This window comes from Hemiscyllium ocellatum, chromosome 9, assembly GCF_020745735.1.
Source record: "Hemiscyllium ocellatum isolate sHemOce1 chromosome 9, sHemOce1.pat.X.cur, whole genome shotgun sequence".
NCBI classification, from domain to species: Eukaryota; Metazoa; Chordata; class Chondrichthyes; order Orectolobiformes; family Hemiscylliidae; genus Hemiscyllium; species Hemiscyllium ocellatum.
The window spans coordinates 28,135,602-28,161,670 of record NC_083409.1 but is presented as its reverse complement, the minus strand read 5'-3'; the positions used below and the strand labels follow the sequence as shown (position 1 = coordinate 28,161,670).

The 26,069-nt window shown below is 39.9% G+C and overlaps 1 protein-coding gene across 5 annotated transcripts in view; it reads left to right on the top strand.

Moving 5' to 3' along the window:
* Window positions 1-23,693, top strand: part of fam20b (FAM20B glycosaminoglycan xylosylkinase) — a 161,036-nt gene extending 137,343 nt beyond the window's left edge. For 4 of the 5 annotated variants that reach the window (XM_060829661.1, XM_060829660.1, XM_060829657.1 and 1 more), the window contains one exon: window positions 21,751-23,691. In XM_060829661.1, the coding sequence (XP_060685644.1) occupies window positions 21,751-21,985 (235 nt within the window). In that variant the 3' untranslated portion in view covers window positions 21,986-23,691. Of the gene's footprint in view, window positions 1-21,750 lie in introns of all 5 variants that reach the window. The other variant, XM_060829662.1, reaches the window with a different exon arrangement.
* The last annotated feature ends 2,376 nt before the right edge of the window (window positions 23,694-26,069 follow it).

Sequence of the window (26,069 nt, the reverse complement as noted above, 5' to 3'; positions counted from 1 at the left end):
AAAGTTAAAATCCCCTACCATAACCACCCTATTATTCTGACAGAACTGAAATCTCCTTACAAATTTGTTTCTCAAATTCCTGCCGACTACTCGGAGATCTATATACAATCCTAATAAGGTGACTATCCCTTTCTTATTTCTCAGTTCCACCCAAATAACTTCCCGATATATTCCCAGAAATAGCCTTCCTCAGTACAGCAGTAATGCTATCCCTTATCAAAAACACTACACCGCTTCCTCTTTTGCCTCCCCTTTCTATCCTTTGTAAAGCATTTTTTTAACCTGGAATATTAAGCTGCTGGTCCAATCCAAGCCTGAGAGACTTTTCTGTAATTGCTGTGATATCCCAGTCCAATGCCTAACCATACGCCGAGTTGATGTGCCTTCCTTTTTAGCTCTCTTGCATTGAAGTAAATGTAGTTTAATTTATCAGTCTTACCTTGTTCTCTGCTTTGTTTCTTCCTGCCCTGACTGTTTGACTTGCTCCCTTTCCCAATTGTATCAGTCTTGGATTGATCTCTTTCCTCAGTGTTTCCTTGGGTCCCAACCACATCTCCCACCAGTTTAAATCCTCTCATGCAGGTGTAGTGAATATCCCTGCCAGTATAATCAAGAAAGAACCCACTCTACTCACTACTGAGTAGACTAACAGAAAGGTTACACTTTAAAAACTATGCACTTGTCTATTCCTGAGTTGCGAGCTCTCCCATACAGGTTCCTCCAAGATCAGTTGTGAATTTTGCTGTTCATTTTTCCTAGACGCACTCCAATGTCCAGAGATACATGAATTCAAACAGCAAAAGCAGTAACTGCACAGATTCACTGGTGTATCAGTTAGCAGTGTAGGTTTCTTTCTCTCTCTCCTTCGCTGACCATGTGTTCACTGGAGACATTTTCATTTTTACAAGCTGTCCAAACAACATGATATATGGACACATGTGAAGTTACATTAACAGAGTACTTGTGTGAACTCCTTTTAAGCCTATAATTTTTGTTTTATGGCACCTTGAACCCGCAGTGGTGTGTAGATTTGTGATTCAGTCCTTTACACATTAAATCAAAGTTCTCCAACAGAGAAAGCACTGTTGCACTAGGCCATATGAATGACAGAGTGTCAGTAATGTAATGTACATCTTTTCTTGAAAGCTGTTTTGTAGCTTGTGTCTTGCAATGCAATAAGTGAATAGAGTGTATCAGATTGTCCTGGGTTAAAATAGAGATAAGAGAGAGACAGCTTAAATGACTTGCAATTTTGGTTTAATAAAAAAAATGGAAACTTTTATTACAAGGCAGCAACAATATTTGCTTCTTAAGTAAACTGATATAACTTTTCTGATTTAGGCTAAAAACAAAACCCACCCATTACAAATTAATGTTGAATATCGATTAGAAGAAGCACTGAGGGTGGCAAGAGGAAAGAGTAGACTCTGGGTGGACAATTTCATGGAGTAATTTGATAAAACGACTACTGACTGGGCTGTCTGAGTCCTGAAGGACAAATCTGCCAAACCGGGCCAATAGCAAGTAATGAGTGAACCAACATATGGAGAAAATCAACTTGATCTCATTCTTGCTAATATATCTGTCACAGATACACTGTACCACAGACAGGCAGGTATGAAGTCTGGTCTTTACACTTACAATACCATCCATCTTTTGTGGAGCATTACCACTATTAAATGGGATTCAGAATGGCTCTATCAGCTGAAAATGGGACACCTATGAGACACTGTCAGCAGCAGAATTATTTTCAACCACAATATGCAACCTCTTGGGCTGGCATATCCTTAATCCATTGCCATCAAGCCTGGGGAACTAACCCTGGCTAAATAAAGAATGGAAGAAAGCAGCATATGTCAAAAATACACTGTCTACTTGTTGAGGCTACACTGTACGCATGCTAAGCTGCAAATGCAGCATACTCTTGCTGGAGCTAAGTGATCCCATAATTAACAGATCTAATCAAAGCTTTGCAAAGCCGCCACATTGTTTATTTGCCAACCATAACTCAATTTATGAAAGGAGATAGTTCCGTAAAATTCACCACCTCAATGGTAGTTGAACCCAGCATTAATTCAGCAGACAGGGCTGGAACATTTGTAATCACCTTTAGTCTGAACATTATGTGGATGATTCATTTCTGCCTCCTCGAGTACCCCACCAATGCAGTGTGTGCCATGTACAAGGTTCATGGTTGCAACTTGCCACAGCTTCTTGATACCTACCTCCCAAAACAGCGATCCACTAAGAAAGACAAGAAGTAGAATCCTGTGCATGTTACCACCACCTGCAAGTTGCATATCATTTGGGCTTAAAAATATATTGCTATCCCTTAATTGTTGGGTCAGTGACTACTGATGTTTTTTGAAAGCCTTATTTGCAGAGTTGAGTTAATGATGTCATCATAAGTGTTTGCAATAAGAAAATTAATCCTCCTTTTCAATATTTATCCCATATTTATCTTGTAAGAAATGTACGGGCAAGTTTAGAGATTGAAAGGATTTGCAAAGTTATGCGTTGAAGTTGGCAGGTGTGTGTTACTTGGATAAGTAGATGCAAAATGATTAGCTGGCCTGTTGAATGCCAGGTTGATTTTAAGCTCTTGTTTGCTCTGAGGTATGTAAGGGATAAAAGCTAAGATTTCCCACTTCGATAAAATCCTAAATTAAAATATAAAATGGCACATTTTGTCGAATTACATGTCTACTTATGATTGTAGTTTCCAGGATCAGCCATTGCAGTAAGTGCTCCCCTAGTGCTGTGGTGTTAAAATTCTAGAACACTTGCTCTAACAGAGAGAGAGAGTGTTTCTTTGTGACTCGTGCAGCTGCTCACCAGCATCTGAAGGGAAATCTAGGGTGGACGGTAAGTACAGACCTTGTCAGCTGTAAATAAGATAAGGAGTGACAATTTGATTCCAAGGTACTTAAACTCTGTCTACGTATAATCTAATTTATTATCATTTTTAGTTGTCCAAAAGTAGAAGCAAACAATAGTATTCAAGAAAAAATACTGGATTCAAGTAAGCAAAAGAATTAAGCTATATTTTCAGGAAATTTGTGCTTCTTAACACTTATGGTCCTTAATATGAATGGTTTCGAGTTTATATAAGTTAGAATTCAGAAAAACAGCAATGAAATAATGCATGCACATGCTCAGTGTTAGGGATGAGCTTGAAAAGGTGGTGAGCAATATTGCCAAGATTTTGATGCTGGATTTTATAAAGCATTTAAGGCAGAACACCGTTTAAGGAAGATGTCAAGGCTGGTTGCAAGACACCTGATGAACAACTGGCTGTAAAGGAGATTTGAATCAGCAGTTACCTTGCCCAAACAGAATTTGCCGATCTCACCCACAGCTGTGGAACAGAGTAGAAAATCCATTCATGATGGGAGCCATGATAACTTATTGGGGTAACATTAACAAAGGCTTGGAGTTATCTTCTGTTACAGTTTGGGGAATAAAGTGCACAGGTTTGCTGAAAAGAGCTAATAAACAAAAATATGCTTACTAAGATTGCAGCATTGGGAGTGATGCAGGTCAGTGTGTAGTCCATATGAATTTATTCTATGTTCCTTTTGTATTCAGTTCCTGGTATTTGTTTAGAAGCATAGTTTAGGCAATTCATGGTATGGGAGGGTCCCGTTCACACATCCACAGTTTCCAGATGATATTGCTCATGTTCATATAGTATTACTCATTCAAACCAGGTAATCTAGAAATTGCAAGTAAAAAAATTATTTTCTAAAATTGGACAGAGCATACCTGGGTTTAAAAAAAAACTAGGAAACCAAGTATCAAAAAATACTAATTTGATTAGTTTCAGAACCTGGGTAGTTAATATATTGTTAGACAAAGCAAAAATTATTGGAGCTTGTGAAAAAGGCAATGTAATGCTAATGGGGACTATAATCTTCAATCGAACTTTTAATCAATTGACAAAGGTGGTATAGGAGATGAGTTTGTAAATGGTTTTCAGTCAGTTTCCTTGAGGAGTATGGTTTGGAACCAAATGAAGATAAAACTGTTTTAGATTCTATTATATAATAAGGCAGGATTAATTAGTAATGTCATTAGTAGAAGATCTGCTGGGAAGTAGTGATCCTAATACAACCGAATTCTGCTTTAAGTTTGCATATGACATATTCCAATCGTAAACAATCTTAAGGTTAAAGCTAATTACAGAGAGAGTATAAGAGAGAGCTGGCTAAAATTAATTAGATCAATAAGAACTAAAATATCTGATCGATATCAAACATTTGTAAAGTAACTCTCCTATTCAGCAGAAATTCAGTGGAAAAGATACTAAGCCAGTAAATATAAAGACTATATATTTTTATTTTTCTGTATTTTTGACTGTGATGTAAAATCTGAAAAGGACCGTTTTAAAGCCCAAGGATTGTGAATGATTACTGCACTTTCCAAAAGCAAATTACCTGACACTCATAAGTGTTGTTTACACAGCAGTTTGTGCGGGCAATAGGGAAAAATCCTGTTAAGGATAAGCCAGAGCCAAGGGATGTGTATGAAAGGAAATTTGGCCACCAACAAGTAGCTGACTGGTCTATGGACTAGTGGCTGTTAGCAATGTCAAAGACTTCTGCCTGTCACCAATTATGTGATTGTTCCCAGATAACTGAACATTTTATGGGTTTGAATGTTTGAGGGAGAAGCATTTGGACCTTTCAAAGGGAAGGAGCTGCGTTTCCGCTTGCATTAAAAGAAACTCAAACCAAAAGAGAGCCAGTTTCTTTCTCAACAGTTGCTATAAGAATAGGTCAGATACATAAGTGTAAGCCAGTCACCCTTTGTCACCTGCAAACAAGTGAAAATACCTAGAGAAGGAATGTTGAGAAACAGCTTTCTGATTCAGTAAATCTTAAATTGTCTTCTGAGATTTAGTTTTCTCCCAAAACATTTTTTTGGCATCTATCTCTATGTATGTTTAGAGAGGTAGTTTTATAAGTTGATTTGAGTTTTAATGAGTAGAGTTATATGTTGATGGTTCTTAACAAAAAGTACTATTTATTACAAATAAATGATTAAGTATAGAATCCTGATGCATGCTTTCTGTCAACCTGGGCCTAAAATTCAAGTAAATTGGGAAATTCACTTCTAAAAATCTTTCATTTTGTGTCGATTCTTGGATTAGTGGAATTGTTTTTCAGCACACTATCCCTGTGAGGCATAACATGAAGGATGGTATTAAATTAAAAGGAAAGAATTATAATGTTGCCATGGTAATTCTAAGTCTGATTATTTTAGTGTTTTAGAAACCAGGAAAGGACCACCAAGATGTTGATTAACTGATGAAAACTGTAAGATACAGTATGACAGATACAGTATGCATACAAAAACATAATTGTAAGAGTTTTTGCAAATATGTAAAAAAGAATACAGCATCCAAAATAAAGGTTTTAATAGAGAGAGCAGAAATTGTCGGGGTGATGAGGAAATGGTAGAGACAGTGAACAAATATCTTGGGTCTGTTTTCAAAGTGGAAGGTACAAGTTACATATACAAATTAGAGTGACTTGAAGGCTAATCAATTGAGGAAATCATGCTAAATATCAGTAGAGAAGTAGTACTGGAGAAATTCAATAGACTAAAATTGCTCGCCAACCATGTAGTACCCTCTTCTCATACAGATTATTGTTTGCTTAAACATTTGTTATTCTTGTGATTCTGTCCCGATGTGTGCAAAATAAAAATCTTTGTCAGCATGTCATCTTTTATGACAACATTTGAACTTTGTACTACTGAGAGACTAAAATTAGGCACATCACCAGGACTTGATGACCTACATCTGAAATTTCTACAGACATAATGGATGTGTTGGCTATGATTTTCCAAAATTCTAGCATCATACCAATAGATTGGAAATTGTTAAATATAACACTATTCTAGAAGGTTGTTGTGGTTCTGTTCGCTGAGCTGAGAGTTTTTGTTGCAAACGTTCCGTCCCCTTTCTAGGTGACATCCTCAGTGCTTGGGAGCCTCCTGTGAAGCACTTCTGTGCTGATTCCTCCAGCATTTACAGTGGTTTGAATCTGCCGCGTCCGGTTGTCAGTAGCTGTCCGCTGCAGTGACTGGTATATAGGGTCTAGGTCGATGTGTCTGTTGATAGAATTTGTGGATGAGTGCCATGCCTCTAGGAATTCTCTGGCTGTTCTCTGTTTGGCTTGCCCTATAATAGTGGTGTTGTCCCAATCGAATTCATGTTGTTTGTCATCTGAGTGTATGGCTACTAAGGATAGCTGGTCGTGTCGTTTCGTGGCTAGTTGGTGTTTATGGATGTGGGTTGTTAGCTGTCTTCCTGTTTGTCCTATGTAGTGTTTTGTGCAGCCCTTGCATGGGATTTTGTACACTACATTGGTTTTGCTCATGCTGGGTATCGGGTCCTTTGTCCTGGTGAGTTGTTGTCTGAGCGTGGCTGTTGGTTTGTGTGCTGTTATGAGTCCTAGTGGTCGTAGCAGTCTGGCTGTCAGTTCAGAAATGCTCCTGATGTATGGTAGTGTGGCCAAAAACGGATGCCTGTGAAATTTCATCAACAGATGCCTAAGGGAAAGACAATGAAATGAGGACATGCCACAACCCAAAGGACTGGCCACACTAGGACTCATAACAGCACACAAACCAATAAATTCTATCAACAGACACATCGACCTAGACCCTATATATCAGCCACAGCAGCGGACAGCTACTGACAACCGGAAGTGGTAGATTCAAACCACTATAAATGCCGGAGGAATCAGCACAGAAGCGCTTCACAGGAGGCTCCCAAGCACTGAGGATGTCACCTAGAAAGGAGACGAAATGTTTGCAACAAAAACTCCCAGCTCGGCGAACACAACCACAACAACGAGCACCCGAGCTACAAATCTTCTCACAAACTTTGAATTCTAGAAGGTTGGGAGACAGAAAAAAGGGAACTATGTGGCAGGGGGATGGGAACCAAATGAGGGATTAGTGGACAGTAAGGAACTAAATAATGAAGTCAGTGTGACTAAACAGAATAATAGGCAGGAAGCAGATGATGAAAGCAAAAAGATTGGTGGTCTGAGGTGCATTTGTTTTAATGCAAGAAGTGTAGTAGGTAAGGCAAATGAACTTAGTAATATAAATAACATCTTACTCCCAGATTCTAATCCATGCCCTGAAACTTGGTTGAGGGAAGGGCATGAATGGCAACATAAATATCCCAGGATATTGATGCTTAAGGCGGGATAGAGAGAGAGAGAGGTAAAAGGAGTAGAGGAGTTGCATTATTGTTCAAAAAGGATATCACAGCTGTGCTGAAGGAGGGCACTAGGAGGACTCCAGCAGTGAGGCAGTATAGGCAGAGCTCAGAGATAGGAATAGTGAGGAATAGTGCGGAAACAATGTTGGGGCTGTACTACAGGCCTCTGAACAGTGAGAGTAAGATAGAGGTACAAATATGGAAGCAGATTATGGAAAGATGTAGGAGAAACAAGATGGTGGTGATAGGCGATTTTAATTTTCCCAACATTGACTGAGATTCACTTAGTGTTGGAGATCTAGATGGAGCAAAATTTCTAAGGAGCATCCAGGAGGGTTTTTTTAGAGCAGTCTATAAATAGTCCAACTTAGGAAGGGGCCATCCTCAACCTCATGTTGGGAATGAGCCTAGCCAGGTGGTTGAAGTTTCAGTCGGGGATTACTTTGGGAATAGTGATCACAATTCCGTAATCTTTAGGTTAGTCATGGACAATGGTGAGAGTGGTCCTAAAGAAAGAATGCTAAATTGGGGGAAGACCAACTTTACCAATTTGGCAGGAGCTGGGAATGTAGATTGGGAGCAGATATTTGAAGGTAAATCCTTCACATTTGATATGTGAGAGGCTTTTAAAGAGTGTTTGATTAGTGTGCAGTAGAGACATGTTCCTGTGAAAATTAGGGATAGAAATGGCAAGTTTAGGAACCATGGATGATAGGTGAAATTGAGAGACTAACTAAGAGGAACAAGGAAGCATACATAAAGTCTAGGCGACTGAAGACAGACAAAGCTTTGGAAGAATATTGTGAATGTAGAACCAATCTGAAACAAGGAATTAAGAGGACTAAAAGAGGTCATGAGATATCTTTAGCAAACAGGGTTAACAAAAATCCCAAAACCTTTTATTCATATATAAGGAGCAAGAGGGTAAGTAGAGAAAGGGTTGGCCCACTCAAGGACAAAGAAGGAAAATTTTGTGTGGAGTCCGAGAAAATGGGTGAGATTCTGACTGAGTACTTAGCATTCCCCATGGAGAGGGATGTGACAGATGTTGAGGTTGGGGATGGATGTTTGATTACTCTAGATCAAGTAAGCATAAGGAGGGAGGAAATGTTAGGTATTCTAAAAGGCATTAATGTGGACAAGTCCCTAAGTCTGGATGGGATTGATCCCAGATTACTGAGGCAAGCAAGAGAGAAAATAGCTGGGCCCTTAACAGATATCTGCAGCATCCTTGAACACTGGAGGACTGGAGAAGTGCTCATTTTGTCCCCTTTGTTTAAGAAGGGTAGCAGGGATAATCCAGGTAGTTATAGACCAGTGAGCCTGATGTCAATGGTAGGCAAGCTGCTGGGGAAGATACTGAGGGATAGGATCTTCAACATGGTTTTGTGCAGGGAAAGTCCTGTCTTACCAACTTAATATAATTCTTCGAGGAAGTGAAAGATTATTGATGAGGGAAGGCTGTAGATGTCATATACATGGACTCCAGGGTGTATTAACTAGATGGATAAAGAACTGGCTAGACAATAGGAGACAGAGAGTAGGAGAAATGGAGAACTATGACCAGTGCTGTTCCACAGGGATCTGTGCTGGGAATACTGTTGTTCGTGATATACATAAATGATTTGGAGGAAGGTATAGGTGGTCTCATTAGCAAGTTTCCAGATGACTCTAAGATTGGTGGAGTAGCAGATAGTGAAGGCGACTGTCAGAGAATACAGCAGAATATAGATAGTTTGGAGATTTGGGCAGAGAAATGGCATATGGAGTTCAATCCTGGCAAATGCGAGGTGATGCATTTTAGAAGATCCAATTCAAAAGCGAACTATACAGTAAATGGAAATGTCCTGGAGAAAATTGATGTACAGAGAGATCTGGGTGTTCAAGTCCATTGTTCCCTGAGGGTGGCAATACAGATCAATGGTGTGATTAAGGCGGCATATGGCATGCTTTCTTTCATCAGATGGGGTATTGAGTACAAGAGTTGGCAGGTCATGTTACAGTTGTATAAGACTTTGATTTGGCTACATTTGGAATACTGCGTACAGGTCTGGTCGTCAAATTACCAAAAGGATGTGGATGCTTTAGAGTGGGTGCAGAGGAGGTTCACTAGAATGTTGCCTTGGGTGGAGGGCACTAGCTATGAAAAGAGGTTGAGTAGGATTATTTTCATTAGAAAGATGAAGTTGAAGGGGGCCCTGATGGAGGCCTGTAAAATCATGAGAAGTATAGACAGGGTGGATAGCTAGAAGCTTTTTCCCCAGAGTGGGCAAATCAATTACCTGGGGTCACGAGTTCAAAGTGAGAGGGGACAGATTTAAAGGAGATATGCATGAAAAGTTCTTTACGCGGAGGGTGATGGGTGCCTGGTACACGTTGCCAGTGGAGTTGGTAGATGCGAGCACGATAGTATCATTTAAGATGTTTCTAGAACAGCTACGAATGGGCAGGGAACAAAGGGATACAGATACTTAGAGGATCTGGATCGGCACAGGCTTGGAGGGCTGAAGAGCCTGTTCCTGTGCTGTAACTTGCTTTGTTCTTTAAGAGTCAGTCAGCTTAAAATCACTCATTGGGAAAGTGCTAGATACTTTTAAAACTCAGTTCGAAAAGTTTAGTATGATCCAGACAAGATGGTTTGACAAAAGAAAAATCCTGTTTGACAAATTTATTGAAGTTTTTTGAGGATATAACTAGTGGGGCAGATAAAGAGGAACTGGTAAATGTATAATGCTTGGATTTCCAAAAGGTACTTGATAAAGTATCACAAAAGATTTACAATAAGGGGGCTCCAATGGATGTGGATTTTGAGAAGATGTTTGATAAAGTGTGTGGATTGAGAATAACATACTAGCATGCAGCTTTGACAAAAGGTCAGTTAGACTTGAAAAGTCAGCTCTTTTCTCTCAGACATGCTGAGATTTTCCAGCATTTTTGCTTTTGGTTTATTACCATGAATTAAGGATTTGTTAACAGGCAGAAAGCAAAGAGTAGGAATAAATGGGTCATTCTTAAATTGGTAGGCAGTAACTTGGCATAGGTTCAGGGAAAGAGAGGAAAGGTATAAAAGGGACCCAAGGGGCAACTTATTCATGTAGAGGGTGGTACATGTATGGAATGAGCTGCCAGAGGACTCTCTAACTTGTGGAATACTGCAAAATCCTAGATTTTAACTATACGTTAATAATTTGAACCTGGAGGATAATTGTAATAATTCCAAGTTTTCAGATGATACATACATAGAGCAAAGAACATTGAATAAAACAGCACAGGAACAGGCCCTTTAACCTAGCGTGTCTGTGCCAACCATAATGCCATTCTAAACTAATCCTATCTGTCTCCACATGGTCTGTAACCTTTTATTCCCAGCCTGTTCGTGTGGCTGTTTAAATGCCTCTTAAATGTTGCTATTGTTTCTGCTTCTACCACCTCCCCTGGCATTGCGTTCTGGGCACCTGACATCCTCGGTGTAAAATGTCTTGCCTTGCATGTGTCCTCTCATTTTAAACCTTTATTCGCCTAGTATTTGGCATTTCTATTCTGGGGAAAAAAACTCCAATTATTCATCCTATCCAGGCCTCATAATTTTATATTCTTCTAAAAGTCACCCCTCAGCTTCTGCCACTTGAGCAAAAACAATTCAAATTTGTCCAACCTCTGCTTCTAGCTAATACACTCCAATCCAAGCAAAATGCAAGTAAACTTCTTTTGAATTTGCATTCGAATCTCTACAAATGTGAAAACAGGCTCTTTGGGCCAACAAGTCCACATTGATCCTCCCAAGAGTTAACCTACCCAGACTCATTTCCCTAACCTACATTTGCCCCTGACTAATGCACCCAACCTACACATCCCTAGGAGTAATTTAGCATGACCAATTGACCTAATCTGCACATCTTTGGAGTGTGGGAGGAAACTGGAGCGCCCGGAAGAAACCCATGCTGACACTGGGAGAATTTTAAAACTCCACACACAGTCGCCTGAGGTTGAAATTGAACCTGGGTCCCTCAGCTAACCACTCAGCCACCGTGCTGCCCTTTACATCCTCTCCAAAGTCTCCACATCAGAGATGGATATGTTCTTGATTGCTACTGGATCAAAGATTACCGGGGGGGGTGGAGAGAGAAGAGAGTGTAAAAATGGGTTTGATAAACCTACCAGCCATGATCGAATTGCAGAGTAGACCCAATGGCTTAATTTCTGTTCCTATGTCTTCTGGGCTTATCCTTATTTATATACTATGGTAGAACTTGGGACTATGAGTTGAGGAGGATGCAAAGAGATTCCGTAGGAATTTAGACAGGCTAAGTGAGCGTACAAAAGTACAGCTGATGGAAATAATATAAAAAAAGTGTTTGGTCATCCACTTATCAGTTTTTACACAAGTGTGGATACCCAAAAGGACTTAGATGTCATTGTTCATAAGTTACTGAAAGGTGCTTTCAGGAAGCAATTCAGAAGACAAAACAGTATATTCGCCTTTATTGCAGGAGGATTTGAATATAGAAATGAAATGTTTCAACTGTATAGAGCAGTGATGAGACCACACCTGGAATAGTGCGTGAAGTTCTAGTCCCCTTGCCTAGGGTAAGATGCACTTATCATAGATGAATGCATGGAGGTTCACCAGCCTGATTCCTGGGATGGTGGGACTTTGCTATGAGATTGAGGAAACTGGGCCTGTATTCTCTACAGTTTAGCAGAATGGGAGGAAACTTATAAATTCTTAAAGGGATAGACTGAGTTGATGGAGTTTCCCTGGCTGTGGGGTCTACAATCAGGAGACACTGTCTCAGAATAAAAGATGAGCCATTTAGGATTGAGATGAGGAAAAACATTTTGATCAGAGGGTGGTGAATCTTTGGAATGCTCTATCCATAAGCTTGGGAAGCCCAGTTAATAAGCAAATTTCAAGACAGGAATTCATTAATTGCTAGTTAGTAATGGCACCATATTATGGGGATAGTACAGTACATGATCAACCATGATCTGGAATAACTAAGCAGCCTTGAGCGGCTGAGTAGCCCGCTCCTGAATTCTTCTGTATGTAAGAGGTTAATACACAAGCTAAGGGCTCAAAGTTGGTATGATAAATGAGCAGATATTTAGGATTGGTTAATAGATCAGGAAGCGGTAGGGATAATTGGGGCATTTTCAAGTTGTCAGGCTATGACTAGTGGAGCGCTATTTTTAATTTTGATTAATAAAGAGACACAAAGTCACGTATCCTAAATTTACTGATGGTACAAAGCTTGGTGAAAATGCAAGTTGTGAGGAAAGCTCAGGTTGCAAAGAGACAGCAAAAGATTAATCAACCGTACAGCAAAGTTGTAGATGAAAAGTAATATAGGGATGTCTGAAATTCATCACTTTGGTCGTAAGAACATATAAAAATAGAAATTTGTATAAACCTTTGTTACATTTGGGAGATTTATAAGACAGTCCCAAAATATCACTGTCTCAGTTCAGGGTTATATGAGGGGGATCATGTGATCTGTTCTGAAATCTGCCTGACAATTACCAATTTAAGGATAGCCAAATTGATTTTACAATGAGCTCTTAGAAGTTGTGCCTGCATTCCTAAAAAATCATAACTTGAAATGACACGACTTTAAATGAATCATAGGTTCTCGTAGGAATCAATGTTAAAGTCACAGTTGGGTTCCTACTTTTAACCTGGAATAAAATAGTTAGAATACTCTACTATACACGTATAGCACTGTGCATTCCCAGTTGAAATAATCTGCAAACTGAAATACATCACTAAATAATGTATAATATACAGGTCAGTACCCAATAACCCCTGTCCAGTATTTGAAAAGTTGTTTTTAATAGATTGACCACACTCTTGTGGCAGAGTTTAGTCAGTGCTGATGGGTAGGGGGAGGAAAATGAAGAACACAATGGTTACTGAAGTTACCAAATTCAATATTGCAGCAAGCTCACGTCAGAAATATCAGCATGAGACCAAGGTGGTTTATTGAATGAAAAGCAGTTGGGAAGGCAAGGTTATTCCTGCGCACAGAACAGAGGTGCTCCCCAAAGCAGTCACTAGCCTGCACTTGATCTTGCCAAAGTAGCAGCAAATGCAGTGGCTTAGATTGAAAGATGTACAAGTGAAACACTACTCCACCTGGAAAGTGTGTATGGGGCCTTGAATATATGAGGAAGTGAACAGGCAAGTATTACACGTTTTACGATTACGTGGGAAACTGCCATGGGGACTGATGGAGGAGTGGACCTATCATGGGGAATGGTCTGTGGAATGCTGACAGTAGAGAGGAAGAGAAAATGTGTTTGGTGGTGACATAATGCTGGATGTGGCAAAAATAGCAAAGGATGATCATTTGAATGTGGCGGCTAGTGAGGTGGAAAACAAGGACAAGTGGGACACTGTCATTGTTCTGGAAGGGAAGGGGTGAGGCCAGAAGTCTGGAAGATGGGTCGGACACGCTGAAGACATTGTCAACTACATTGGACGGGGGTGAAATGACAGGGCCTTGTTTGAGGAAAACTAAGGTCATATTGGAGACAGACCTGTGGATCATGGCATCATCAGAACAGATGCAATGGAGACAGAGAAACCGGGAGAATGGAATCCTTGAAGGAAATAAATGTAGTTGAGGTAACTGTGGGAGTCATTGGGCTTGTAATAGATACTGGTGGATAGCCTGTGCTCACAAATCTAAATAGTGAAGTCAAGAAAGGGAGGAATCAGAGATGGACTAGCTTAAGATGAGAGGGAGAGAAGGCTGGAATTGTAGCCAAAACTGATTAAAATTTCCAATTCCAGACAAGGGCAACACCAAAGATGACATCGTTGTATAGAAGAAAGATTTGTGGGTGGAATCTCAGTAGATTGAGACAAGGAACGTTCCACAGACCTCACAGAGAGACGCATGTGATACCCATGGTACACCTCTAACTTGGAGAAAATCGGATGACTTAAGGGAGAAATTGTTCAAAGTGATGATGAGCTCAGCCAAGTGAAAGGGGGTGGTAATGGATTGAGACTTTGCAGGTACTTTTTCAGGGGAGAAGCAGAGAATGACAAAGAACAAGTGGCTAGTACCAGAAAACTGGGAATTGTGGAACCAACATAGTGTCTATAGGGAGAAAGAATAGAATCATGGTAGAAAAAAGTTTCATTGGGGCAGGAATTTATGAGCTGTTTGTGGATTTTGGAGATACAGTAGAAGGCGGCTGTGTGGGTGGGGAAACTGAGGTGTGAAGTTGTGGGTGGGAGATCTCTGGAGGAAACCACGTCCATGACAGTCCTGGAAACTACAGCTTGGTTTTCATTGGTGAGATTTTGAAGCATGGGGAGATAGGAGGAAGTGACTGAGAATTGGCATTCATCTTCTGTCAAGTAGAGGTCTGCACACTAGACAATAACCACACTATTCTTGTCACCAAGTTTGGATAACAAAATCAGGGTTGGACTTGAGGAAATGGAGTGCAGCAATTTAAGGGGTAAACTGTTTAGAGTGGTGAGAACAGCAGATAAATTAAGGCAACCAATGTCATGTCAGGAGTTCTCAATGAATAGATCAAGTGTTGGAAAAAAAAGAGTAGGGACATGAAAAGGCCTGTGCAGCAGGGAGAGGGTCTTCCCTCTTGGAGGCGGCACAGTGGCTCAGTGGTTAGCACTGCTGCCTCACAGCACCAGGGTCCCAGGTTCAATTCCAGCCTTGGGCGACTGCCTGTGTGGAGTTTGCGCATTCTCCCTGTGTCTGCGTGGGTTTCCTCGGGGTGCTCCGGTTTCCTCCCACATTAAAAAGATGTGGGGGTCAAGTGAATTGGCCATGCTAAATTGTCCATAGTGTTAGGTACATTAGTCAGAGGGAAATGGGTCTGGGTGGGTTGCTCTTCGGTGTGGACTTGTTGGGCCAAAAGGCCTATCTCCATACTGCAGAAAATCTAAATCTAAAAAAATCTAAATGATGAAGACGATGGAAGAAGTTCAGCATTGTGTCATGCCCAAAATTCATTGAGCTGGGGGCATAAAACTAAATCTTTTGCTGAGCACAGATTGTTCAACATCATGTGGGGGTTGGGGCGGGGGGGGGGGGGGGGGGGAGGAAAAGGGTATGGTGAATATATGGGAAGAAGTATCCAGAAGGTAACCAGTACCCTGGATTGTTTGGAGCTTATGTTTCATAACAATATTTAAAATACATGTAGCCGAGTACACGAATATGAAATGTTTAGGGTATCGGCCAAATGAGGTAAATGAGACTAGTTCAGTTTAGGAAACCTGTTAGCATGGACGAGTTGGACCAAAAGATTTGTTTCCATGCTATATGACTCTACACCCACTGAGACATAGTTGACACTATGATCTGAAAAGAAGTCAAACGTTTCTGCCGGTAGTGACTGTTGGAAGGGTTAGGAGGAGGAAGCAAGGCCGTCAAAAAAAATTAAAATGACATTGAAATGGGATGGTGCTAAGCAAGACAACTTAAAGCGAGGACTTACCAGTAGGGAGAATGTGTAACATATTCATGCGTTTGCTGTTGTGAATACCAGGAGACAGACTGAGTTTTCCAAGTGCCAGAAATATGTTTAAGTTGTCAGGTTGTGAAGGGATACTTTGAATTGTGCATTTGATCCCAGGACAGGACAGACAGCTGGATTAAAATCCTGGAACTTCCTCCCCTAATGACGTGGGTCTACCGATATCAAATGGACTGCAGCAGTTCTATAAGACAGCTCACCACTACCACTACTCACAAATTAGTAAAAGTAGTTGAGGTCTCAAGGATAGGTAATCAGCATTTAACCTGGTTACAATGAATTACAATGCCAATGTAATTCATGTTGCTGAATGGCTTTGAGATGAGGTTGCAGATTTTCTGAAAGTAACATGATGTTATAGATAGAATAGTCTTGTCAGGGAGAGAAAGTAATTAGAGAATTAAAGTTTCTAAACAGCATCATGATGGAATACATGTGGAATATTTCACTTCAAAACACCAAATTCATGAATAAAAACGATCATCATTAAAACTGATCTAATTTGCATTAGAGGGAGGATCTCCAGTTATACTTTTCATCTTGAAGGGTAGGTCTGAAATTAGAGATAACCAACTGTGAAAAGAAAATAAGAGAAATAAACCCTGAGGAACTAAAAATTATTGTGGACTGATTCTGGCAGAATCGAATGTCTACTTCGTAGGGTATACCTTTTGTGTGTTTTTTGTGCTAAAAATAAGAAATGGGGGTATTTTGTCTGTGGTTTGAAGTATACTTTTTTATATATTGTTCAGTCAGTATTTTTAGTCTTTTAATATAATAAATATCTTAAAAATGAAATGTCATTCTGTTGGAGTGTTCAAATTTCTCTTATTAGTTTTGTTGAGGACTATGACAGTGTGAAACCTATAAATGTTGATATTCAGCGAGACTTGAGTGCACTCATACAAGGAACACAGTAGTAGTTAGTATGCAGATACAGCAAATATTTCAGAAAAGTCTTCATTACAAGTGAACTGGATTGCAAGAAGACTGAAATATTCCATCAGTCTTATGTGGCTTTGATAAGACCACATCTAGAATGTTGTGTGCCATTTAGTCTCCATATTTACAGGAGGATAAGCTTAGTAAATAAAGGTTCACTGGATTTTCCCTATGATGAGAGGGCTGTCCTATAATAAGAAATTGCCTAAATTGACCCTATATTCCTGGAGTTTAGAAGAATGAGATATGATCTCTTTGAAACATTCAAGATTGAACAGGTTTGATTAGTACATAATTGCACAGTTGTTTCCTGTGATTGGGTGATCAAGAACAAGAGGCACAGTTTCAGAATAAGGAGCTGCTCATTTAAGACCTAAGATGAGAAGTTTCTTCACTCACATGGTTGTGAATCTTTGGAATTCTGTACCCAGAAGGTTGTAGATGTTCCGTCACTGAATATAGTTGAGGCTGAGATAAGCAGATTTTTGATAGCTCTCATAATCAAGGCAAATGAGCAGGAAAGTAGAGTTAAAGCCTAAGATTAGCTATGATCATACAATGAAAGAACAAAGAAATTTCAGCACAAGAACAGGCCCTTTGGCCCTCCACGCCTGTGCCAATCCATATCCTCTATCTAAAGCTGCCACCCATTTTCTAAGGATCTGTATCCCTTTGTTCCCTGCCCATTCATGTATCTGTCTCGATACATCTTAAATGGCACTATTGTTCCTGCCCCTACCACCTCCTCTGGCACCGCATTCCACGCACCCACTACCCTATGTGTGAAGAACTTTCCACTTTCCAGGTGTCAGATCTTGCGGTGGGAGAGCATTTTGGGGATAGTGACCACAAGTGCCTCACATTCTACATAGCTATGGAGAAGGAGAAAAGTAGGCACAATGGGAGAATATTTAATTGGGGAAAAGGAAACTATGACACTATCAGACGTCATTGGGAAGCATGGACTGTGAGCAATTGTTCCATGGAAAGGGCACTATAGACATGTGGAGACTGTTTAAGGAACAGTTGTTGCGAGTGATGCACAAATGTGTTCCTCTGAGACAGGCAAGAAGAGGTAAGATAAAGGAACCTTGGATGATGAGAGCAGAGGAGCTTCTCGTCAAAAGAAAGAAGGCAGCTTACGTAAGGTGGAGGAAGCAAGGGTCTTGCTCAGGTCTACAGGATTACAGGTAGGCGAGGAAGGAGCTCAAAAAGGGTCTGAGGAGAGCCAGGAGGGGGCACGTAAACGGCTTGGCAGGAAGGATTAGGAAGAATCCAAAGTCATTTTACACATATGTGAGGAATAAGAGAGAGTAGGACCGATCAGGAATAGCATAGGGAACTTGTGTATAGAGTCTGAGGAGGTAGGGGAAGCCCTAACTGAGTTTTTTGCTTCTGACTTTACTAAAGGAAAGGACCTTGTAGTGAATGAAACCATTGAGGAGCAGGTAAGCATGCTGGAATGGATAGAGATTGAGGAAGCTGATGTGTTGAAAATTTTGACAAACATTAAGATTGACAACTCGCCAGGGCCAGACCAGATTTGTCCTTGGCTGCTTTGGGAAGCGAGAAATGTGATTGCTTCGCCGCTTTGCATCCTCACTCTCCACCAGAGTCGTACTGGAGGGAGGCAAATGTAATTCCTCTCTTCAAGAAAGGAAATAGGGAAATCCCTGGCAATTACAAACTAGTCAGTCACATGTCTGTTGTCTGCAAGTTGTTAGAAAGGATTCTGAGTGATAGGATATATGACAATTTGGAAGAACATGGCTTAAAGGCAGTCAGCATGGCTTTGTGAGGGGCAGGTCATGTGTCACAAATCTTTTTGAATTCTTTGAGGATGTTACTAGACAAGTTGATGAGGGTCGAGCGGTGTTGTGTATATGGACTTCAGTAAGGCATTTGATAAGGTTCCCCATGGTAGGCTCGTTCAGAAGGTCAGGAGGAATGGGAAACAGGGAAATTTAGCTGTCTGGGTACAGAATTGGCTGGTCGGCAGAAGACAGCGAGTGGTAGTGGAAGGAAAATATTCTGTCTGGAAGTCAGTGGTGAGTGGTGTTCCATAGGGCTCTGTTCTTGGGCCTCTACTCTTTGTAATTTTTATTAATGACTTGGATGAGGAGATTGAAGGATGGGTTAGCAAGTTTGCAGACGACACAAAGGTTGGAGGTGTCATTGACAGTATAGAGGACTGTTGTAGGCTACAGCGTGACGTTGACAGGATGCAGAGATGGCCTGAGAGGTGGCAGATGGAGTTCAACCTGGATAAATGTGAGGTGATGCATTTTGGAAGGTCGAATTTGAAAGCTGAGTACAGGATTAAGGATAGGATTCTTGGCAGTGTGGAGGAACAGCGGGATCTTGGTGTGCAGGTACATAGGTCCCTTAAAATTGCCACCCAGGTGGACAGGGTTGTTAAGAAAGCATATGGTGTTTTGGCTTTCATTAACAGGGGGATTGAGTTTAAGAGCCGTGAAATCTTGTTGCAGCTCTATAAAACTTTGGTTAGACCGCACTTGGAATACTGTGTCCAGTTCTGGTCACCCTATTATAGGAAAGATGTGGATGCTTTGGAGAGGGTTCAAAGTAGATTTACCAGGATGCTGCCTGGAATGGAGGGCTTATCTTACAAAGAGAGGTTGACTGAGCTCAGACTTTTCTCATTGGAAGAAAGAAGGAAGAGAGGGGATCTAATTGAGGTGTACAAGATAATGAGAGGCATAGATAGAGTTGATGGCCAGAAACTTTTTCTCAGGGCAGAAATTGTTAACATGAAGGGTCATAGTTTTAAGCTGTTTGGCGGAAAGTATAGAGGGAATGTCAGAGGCGGGTGCTTTACACAGAGAGTTGTGAGAGCATGGAATGTGTTGCCAGCAGCAGTTGTGGAAGCGAGGTCATTGGGGATATTTAAGAGACTGCTGGACATGCATATGGTCACAGAAATTTGAGAGTTCGTACATTAGGTTTACCTCACTTGAGGATCAATGGTCGGCATAACATCGTGGGCTGAAGGGCCTGTTCTGTTCTGTGCTGTACTATTCTATGTTCTATGTATATCTCTCCTAAACTTTTCCCCCCTCACTTTGAACTTGTGACCCCTAGTAATTGAGTCCTCTCATGATTTTGTAGTCTTAATCAGGTTCCCCCCCCCTCCTCCTTTCCAATGAAAATAATCTTAATCTACTCAACCTCTCCTCATAGCTAGTACCCTCCATACCAGGCTATATCCTGGTGAACCTCCGCTGCATCATCTCCAAAGCATCCACATCCTTTTGGTAATGTGGCGACCAGAACTGTACGCAATATTCCAAATGTGGCCAAACTGAAGTCATATACAACTGTAACATGACCTACCAACCCTTCTACTCAATACCCCATCCACTGAAGGAAAGCATGCCATATGCTGCCTTGACCATTCTACTGACCTGCATTGCCATCTTCAGGGAACATGGACCTGAACACCCAAAACTCTCTGTACATCATTTTACCCCATGACTTTTCCATTTACTGTATAGTTCGCTCTGAAATTGCATCTTCCAAAATGCATCACCTCGCATTTTCCAGGATTGAGCTCCATCTGCCATTTCTCTGCCCAACTCTCCAATCTATCCATATTCTGTTCTCCAATCTGACAGTCCCCTTCACTATCTGCTACTCCACCAGTCTTGAATGGCTGAACTGTGAACCTGCCTCCGTCACATGTCCAAGCAGTGAACTCCATTCATTACCATTCATTCACTGTGTAATGAATTTTTTCTCGCCTTGCATTTTTTTTTGCAAAACATTAAAACTGTGCCGTCTGATTCTCTACGCATTTATGAATGAGAAGTTTCTCTCTATCTACTGTCTCTAGGCCCATCATGATTTTGAAAACCTTTATCAATGGATTCCAGCTTCTCTAACCTTTCCTCGTAATGTAAAGAGTCATCTCTGGAATCATTGTAGTAAACACATGCAAAAAAAATAGCTTGGCCAATGATATTCAGTTTGGATTCCACCAGGACCATTTGGCTCCTGACCTCACTACTATTTTGGTCCAAACATGGATGAAAGAGCTGAGGTGAGAATGACTGCCCTAGACAACAGGATCAACCTTTCTGCTCATTGGGGTCATACCTCATACACAATTAAGATGGCTATGTTTTTTGTGGGTCAGTCATCTCAGCCCAAGGACATTTCGGCAGGATTTCCTCAGGGTAGTGTCCAAGGCATAATCATCTTCAGTTGTTTTATCACTGATTACTTTCCACCACCATGCATGAATCCTCAAATACTAAAAGTATTGTGGCTAGGAACCTTCCACCCACTTCCTAGTGCACCTCCACCAGCTAGAAAACATGTGTAATGGAATACTTTCTGCTTGCCTGAATAGGTATAGCTTGAGCAACACTCAAAGCTCCACACCATCCAAAACAAAGCTAACTGTTTGATTTGCACCTCACCTGCCATCTTCAACATCTGCTCCCTTCATTATGGACACACAACAGCAGTGATGTGTACCATCTTCAAGATGTGCTGCAATAACTCACCAAGGCTCCTTTGGCACCATCCAAACCCCTGACATCTACCACCAATAGTAGCAGAAGAATAGGAATACCATCAGCTGCAAGTTTCCCATTACCATTCTTGTCACTGGGTAAAACTCAGAATTCCTTTCCTAACAGCACGGTGGGCATTCCTGCACCGTAACGATTGCAGTTCCAGAGGTAATTCACCACTATCTTGAGGACAGTTTGGGGTGTGTAATAAATACTGGCCTAGCCACGTGTGCCCACACATAATGAATGGATTTTTAAAATCAGGTATTTTTTGATCATGCATTGAAGTTTACTGCTTGTTTACCATGCAGAACACATTTGTTGTGTGCAATATTTTTATAGAACAAAGAATTCCAATTCGTGAATTTCCAATGATACTTTTGTTGTTTGTATTTTGTGCTCCAGTTTAATTCCTATTCTGCAGCCTCATGCTTATTGCTTGCTATAAATTATTTGAGTTTTCACTTTGTCTTGTTTTGATCTGGTTTCTACATAAACTCTTTCTTTTTACAGTATTAGAGTATCCACCTGGAATAGGTTAAACTACCTAAAGAATGGAGTTCTGAGTACTGCTATGCGGACTGCCATGTCACATGATCCCATAAACCCAGTTTTGACAGATGCACATTTGGACGCCATGGACCGAAGGCTGATGGCTGTCATAGCAACTATCAAGCAATGCATTGAGCAATTTGGGACAGACAGTGTACTGGTGGAAGACAGAATGAAACTATCTCACTTGAAATAAGACATTTGAACTGGAAATCAAATAATACTGCTGTTCTGCATATGTCAAATATAGACAGTTGTAAACAATGCACAGTATGGAATACAAACTGAAGGAATTTTAAGAAAATGTTTCTATTCCCTTCAGGGATATAAATTATTTGGAAAGGTAGGCTTGTTCCTAGGAGAGTGATGAAATATCAGTTGGTCCAATTGAATTCTGCATTTGATGCAGGTGAGCATAAATGGAGGCAATAAAATTGCTTTCTGATTAAACGCTTTCATTGATCTTTATTGTAACTGTAGGTATGTTTTTCACCTTTCACATTTTGTCAAAGAAGGTCAACTTGTTGTAAGCATCCCAAAGAAAGGTGGTAAATCTCTGCTTACTCTGACAACTGTTACCTTCAGCAAGCGGAAGGTTAAGTACATTTTTTGATCTTTACATTGCCAAATAATAAAATCTATCCTGCAGCTAGATTTAGTTTACATGCCTGCCTCAGTTACATAAAAGATATTATATGAACAAATTACAAAATCCACTAATGTAGGTCCTAACTTACTGTATTCACATTAGAAATTGGAAATGTAGAAAAAAATTGCCTATACAGCACAGTAATGACATTACTGCAATGCAGATTAAATGGAAGGAGGCAAGGATCTGAAATAAAAACTGTCCTCAATTTCTGTAAATTCAAAATGTATTATATATTGTTTAAACTGCAACGTAATTGTAGTTAAACTACAGAATGTAATATTTATTTTCTTACTTTGATTATTGAGAATTTAAAACTGTCTAATTGCAGGGCTGAAGGTAACGTTACTTTTTTTGTAATAATAGTGCTCAATAAAACTTATCCTATTATTACAGTGCAAATGGCGAACTTCAAACCATATTCATATTAAGTGTTGCAATGTTCATTTCACAGCCAATTTGAATCTTGATGCCAAACAGGCATTCATTCTAAACCATAGCTAGAACTTCAGTTCTCAGCCAAACCTTTGAGCATTGTGTGGTTGTGGGGAAGGGAGATATAGCTGGTTACTATACAACAATAAAGCATGGGACCAACAGAACGGTTAACGTTTCACGGTTGAGACTGTTCTGAAGAGCTTGGGTTTGAAAGTGTTGTAAACTTGTCCGTTTTTTTGCTGTTTTGAATGTTTTGTTTTTAAAATGGAACTTGCTTAAAGGTAACAGAACAATTGTTTATTGATTAGGTGTTGGGATTGTTAGCTTTATACTGTGCCAAGTTTGATCTGTTGGTTTACTATTTGATACTGTGTGCACTAAACATGTTTGTGGGAGACCCAAACCTAGCAGTGGAACTTCCAAATCTGATGGGCACTGGTACTTCTCTACCCCTTCCACTTCTGATCCACCAGATTTGGTTGGATGTTTACAATGATTCTTGCAAAGCAGGAAGGCTTAGACTGTTTAAATCACTGATTCAAACTTTAGTAATGGAAATCTTTTTTGAAATATAAAATAATAGTGGTATGTAAATAATTATAAATTATTTGTTTGGAGTAGACTTGAGCTATTGCTTACTGTAACTATTATAAATGGAAGATTACTCCATATTTTAGTGGAGAAGATGGCTGGTGCTGTAGTTCACATTCTCTGGTAATCTACCATTATTTGGAAAATAATGTTCAGATCACCACCAATGCAAATAAATGATTTAAGCAATGTGTAGGATAACACCTTCTATTTTAATAATAAAAAAATTTAAAGCACAGCTTCAAAAAATTTGCATTTTATCAGTGCTTGAGAAAATTTTAAGTCTCTATTAAAGGCCAGTAGTCAATAATATTTTTTGTCATTCATTTTCATGTTAGAGCATGTGCCCTGAATGTAAAATGGTTATTTTTAATGTCACATAAGCATGATCATTTCCCACAAAGAATGCGTGCAGTTATTCTTTGAAATTTTTGACCAATTTAGTCTTTAGCTCTCTTGCACACTGTTTCTCCTCACCTTGACAACGTGGTTAATGGGAACTTGCCTTATAGTTATTTGGTGTATAAACTGGAGTAGCAAGATACTGAAGGGATATGGGAAATGTGAGATTGTCAAAGAACAAATCTGACCTTAACTCTTCGTTTGCAGCTTTCCCTAATGGGAGTAATTTTTGTTGTCCGCTGAAGCTGACTCTTTATTGCAGAGTTCTAACCATTTCTTGTCATTCTAAAGGGCACATAATTTTTTGAGTGTCGGATATAGTATGTTTTATTTCCTGTTCATCTTGTATTCAGAAAAATACACATGCTGTCAAGTGAAAAAATATCAAGGTTTTAAGCACTAAAAATGATGGACTTTTATTATCAGTAATGAACATTTGAGTTTATTTCCTGTTGTGACACAGTGCTATAGAGAGACACAAAGTGGAAGCTTTCCATCTTACACTCACTCATCAGGACTGATGTGCAAGCAACCAAACTTGGAAAGAGAACACCATTTATATAGCTTGAGAAGAGGGCACTGATCGGTTGGACCATGGTTGGTATAGTGTTCCCTTCACAAGTTTGTTTTTAAAGTGTGTTAGTCCTGAGAAGTGCAAGACAGAAGCTCGATTATCTTGTTTTTGAAATATAAGCTCAAACACACAAACTCTGCTTCAAAAATAGCAGACTATCCACTGAGGGCCCCGTGCATTAAAGTTGGAGATGCCTTGTCAAAGTCATGACCATCCAATATTTTCAAATTGAATCTATTTCACTGGCTTCAATTTGTGCAATATAAAACCCAGTCTACCCCATGCATTGCACAGATTTACCATTGGATTTTTCTGCCTTTAATCCCAAGCATTAGAATGGAATTTGACAGTTCATATTGGAAGTTACTATTTTTTGTAACAACTGCCATTCTAACAATAGTTCTTCCATTCCAATTGCCAAAAGATACCAAAAACATTCAACCGATTTTAAGCAGGATCTTGGGATCAAAGAACATCATAACTGAAGTGAGCAATTGCAATGCTCATTTCTTCACCCTTCTCTCACATGCAAAGCATGTCAGTAGAAATCAAACTCCCAGCACGCTGTGTTAACATAACACTATTACAGTTGGGTAGCTCTTGAAGATTCTCCCCTTCTTGATGCTGTGTCATTACAAAGCTAGAAAAATTCATCTCCTGTGAAGGATTCAGACTGATCTGTATCCCTCAACTTGCTCTGAAAGTGCTGCTCACATTTTGACAATATCACAAATTCTACTGTAACAGCGCAGACAATTCAATTATTTTATAATATTTAATTTAAAACCACTGTCAACATTCTGAAATTTATCTATCAACGCCAATGGATTTGATGTCAATCAATTCCAGAACTCTTATCCTAGTCAAAACTTAATTTGTTCTTATTTGGGCCTTTCTCTTTGTGTACAAAGCTTTGTTGAAATATGTCCACGAATTTTGCAGATACACTGTTTACAGATAAATGGATTAACCACAACGAAAAGCATTACATTATCTGTTCCTTTCTTGAATAACATAGATAATGGCACCTGAAATTTGCCATAAAATGGAGATTCCTTATAAGGTACATTTTGAATAAATGGGGGAGTCATAAAATGCAACCAAAACATGAGACCTTTTAAAGCAGGTACAGGCCATTTTACCGTAAAAAAAACATTGTCAATGTTTTTGCTCTACATAGGGTAAGATGAAATAAGGTGGGAGAGAGCTAATCATATTCTTTTATCCCTCATGTAGACTTAACTTCTGAGATGCTTCTAGGCAAATGACTTCAACCACTCTTTGGTTTTGTGATTTTCACATTCTCCTCACTCTGCTTAAATGGGTCTCTCTTGCATTCCTTATAGGATTTATTAGTGACTTTTTTTCTAGTGATCCTTGTTTTGGATTCCCTCGAGTGAACAGGTCTCCTCTGAGCCTGTGATATAGCTCTACATAATTGTAATGAATTACATAAGGTCACCTCAGGACATTTACCTCGCATCACCGAATGACAACCACTTGTTCTTGGTCGAGATTAGAGTAGTGCTGGAAAAGCACAGCAGCTCAGAAAGCATCCGAGGCACAGGAAAATTGACATTTCGGGCAAAAGCCCTTTTCTAGGAATGAGCATTCCTGATGAAGGGC